The following is a 326-nucleotide window of genomic DNA, read 5'->3' as shown; positions in this document are numbered from 1 at the left end:
CGCTCCCGCCTCCCGCCCCGTGTCCGGCCATGGCGGAGCCCTCGTCCGCCCGACGCCCAGTGCCTCTTATCGAGTCGGGTAAGACGCGAGGCCGTGCCACCCCCGTCCTGGCGCTCCCAGCTGCTTCGGCTTCCCTGGCTCCCCCGGCCCGGGTCCCGTCCGGGTCCTGGTCCCCGTCCCGGGCCCCGTCCTCTCCCTGCCCGGCTTGACCCAACTCCCTGTCTTCCCGCAGAGCTGTACTTCCTCATCGCCCGGTACTTATCGGCGGGCCCATGTCGGAGAGCGGCCCAGGTGAGTGCGGGCCCGCGGGCGGCTGCGGACTTGGC

The 326-nt window shown here is 73.6% G+C and overlaps 1 protein-coding gene across 1 annotated transcript in view; it reads left to right on the top strand.

Moving 5' to 3' along the window:
• The first annotated feature begins 29 nt into the window (after positions 1-29).
• Positions 30-326, top strand: part of BRWD1 (bromodomain and WD repeat domain containing 1) — a 134,191-nt gene continuing 133,894 nt past the window's right edge. The window contains exons 1-2 of the mRNA XM_011954216.1: positions 30-78; positions 233-295. Coding sequence (XP_011809606.1) covers positions 30-78; positions 233-295 — 112 coding nt within the window. The remainder of the gene's footprint in view (positions 79-232; positions 296-326) is intronic.

This window comes from Colobus angolensis, unplaced genomic scaffold, assembly GCF_000951035.1.
Source record: "Colobus angolensis palliatus isolate OR3802 unplaced genomic scaffold, Cang.pa_1.0 Scaffold38, whole genome shotgun sequence".
Classification (NCBI taxonomy): Eukaryota; Metazoa; Chordata; class Mammalia; order Primates; family Cercopithecidae; genus Colobus; species Colobus angolensis.
The sequence above is the reverse complement of the archived record's forward strand: the minus strand, read 5'-3'. Positions and strand labels throughout refer to the sequence as shown.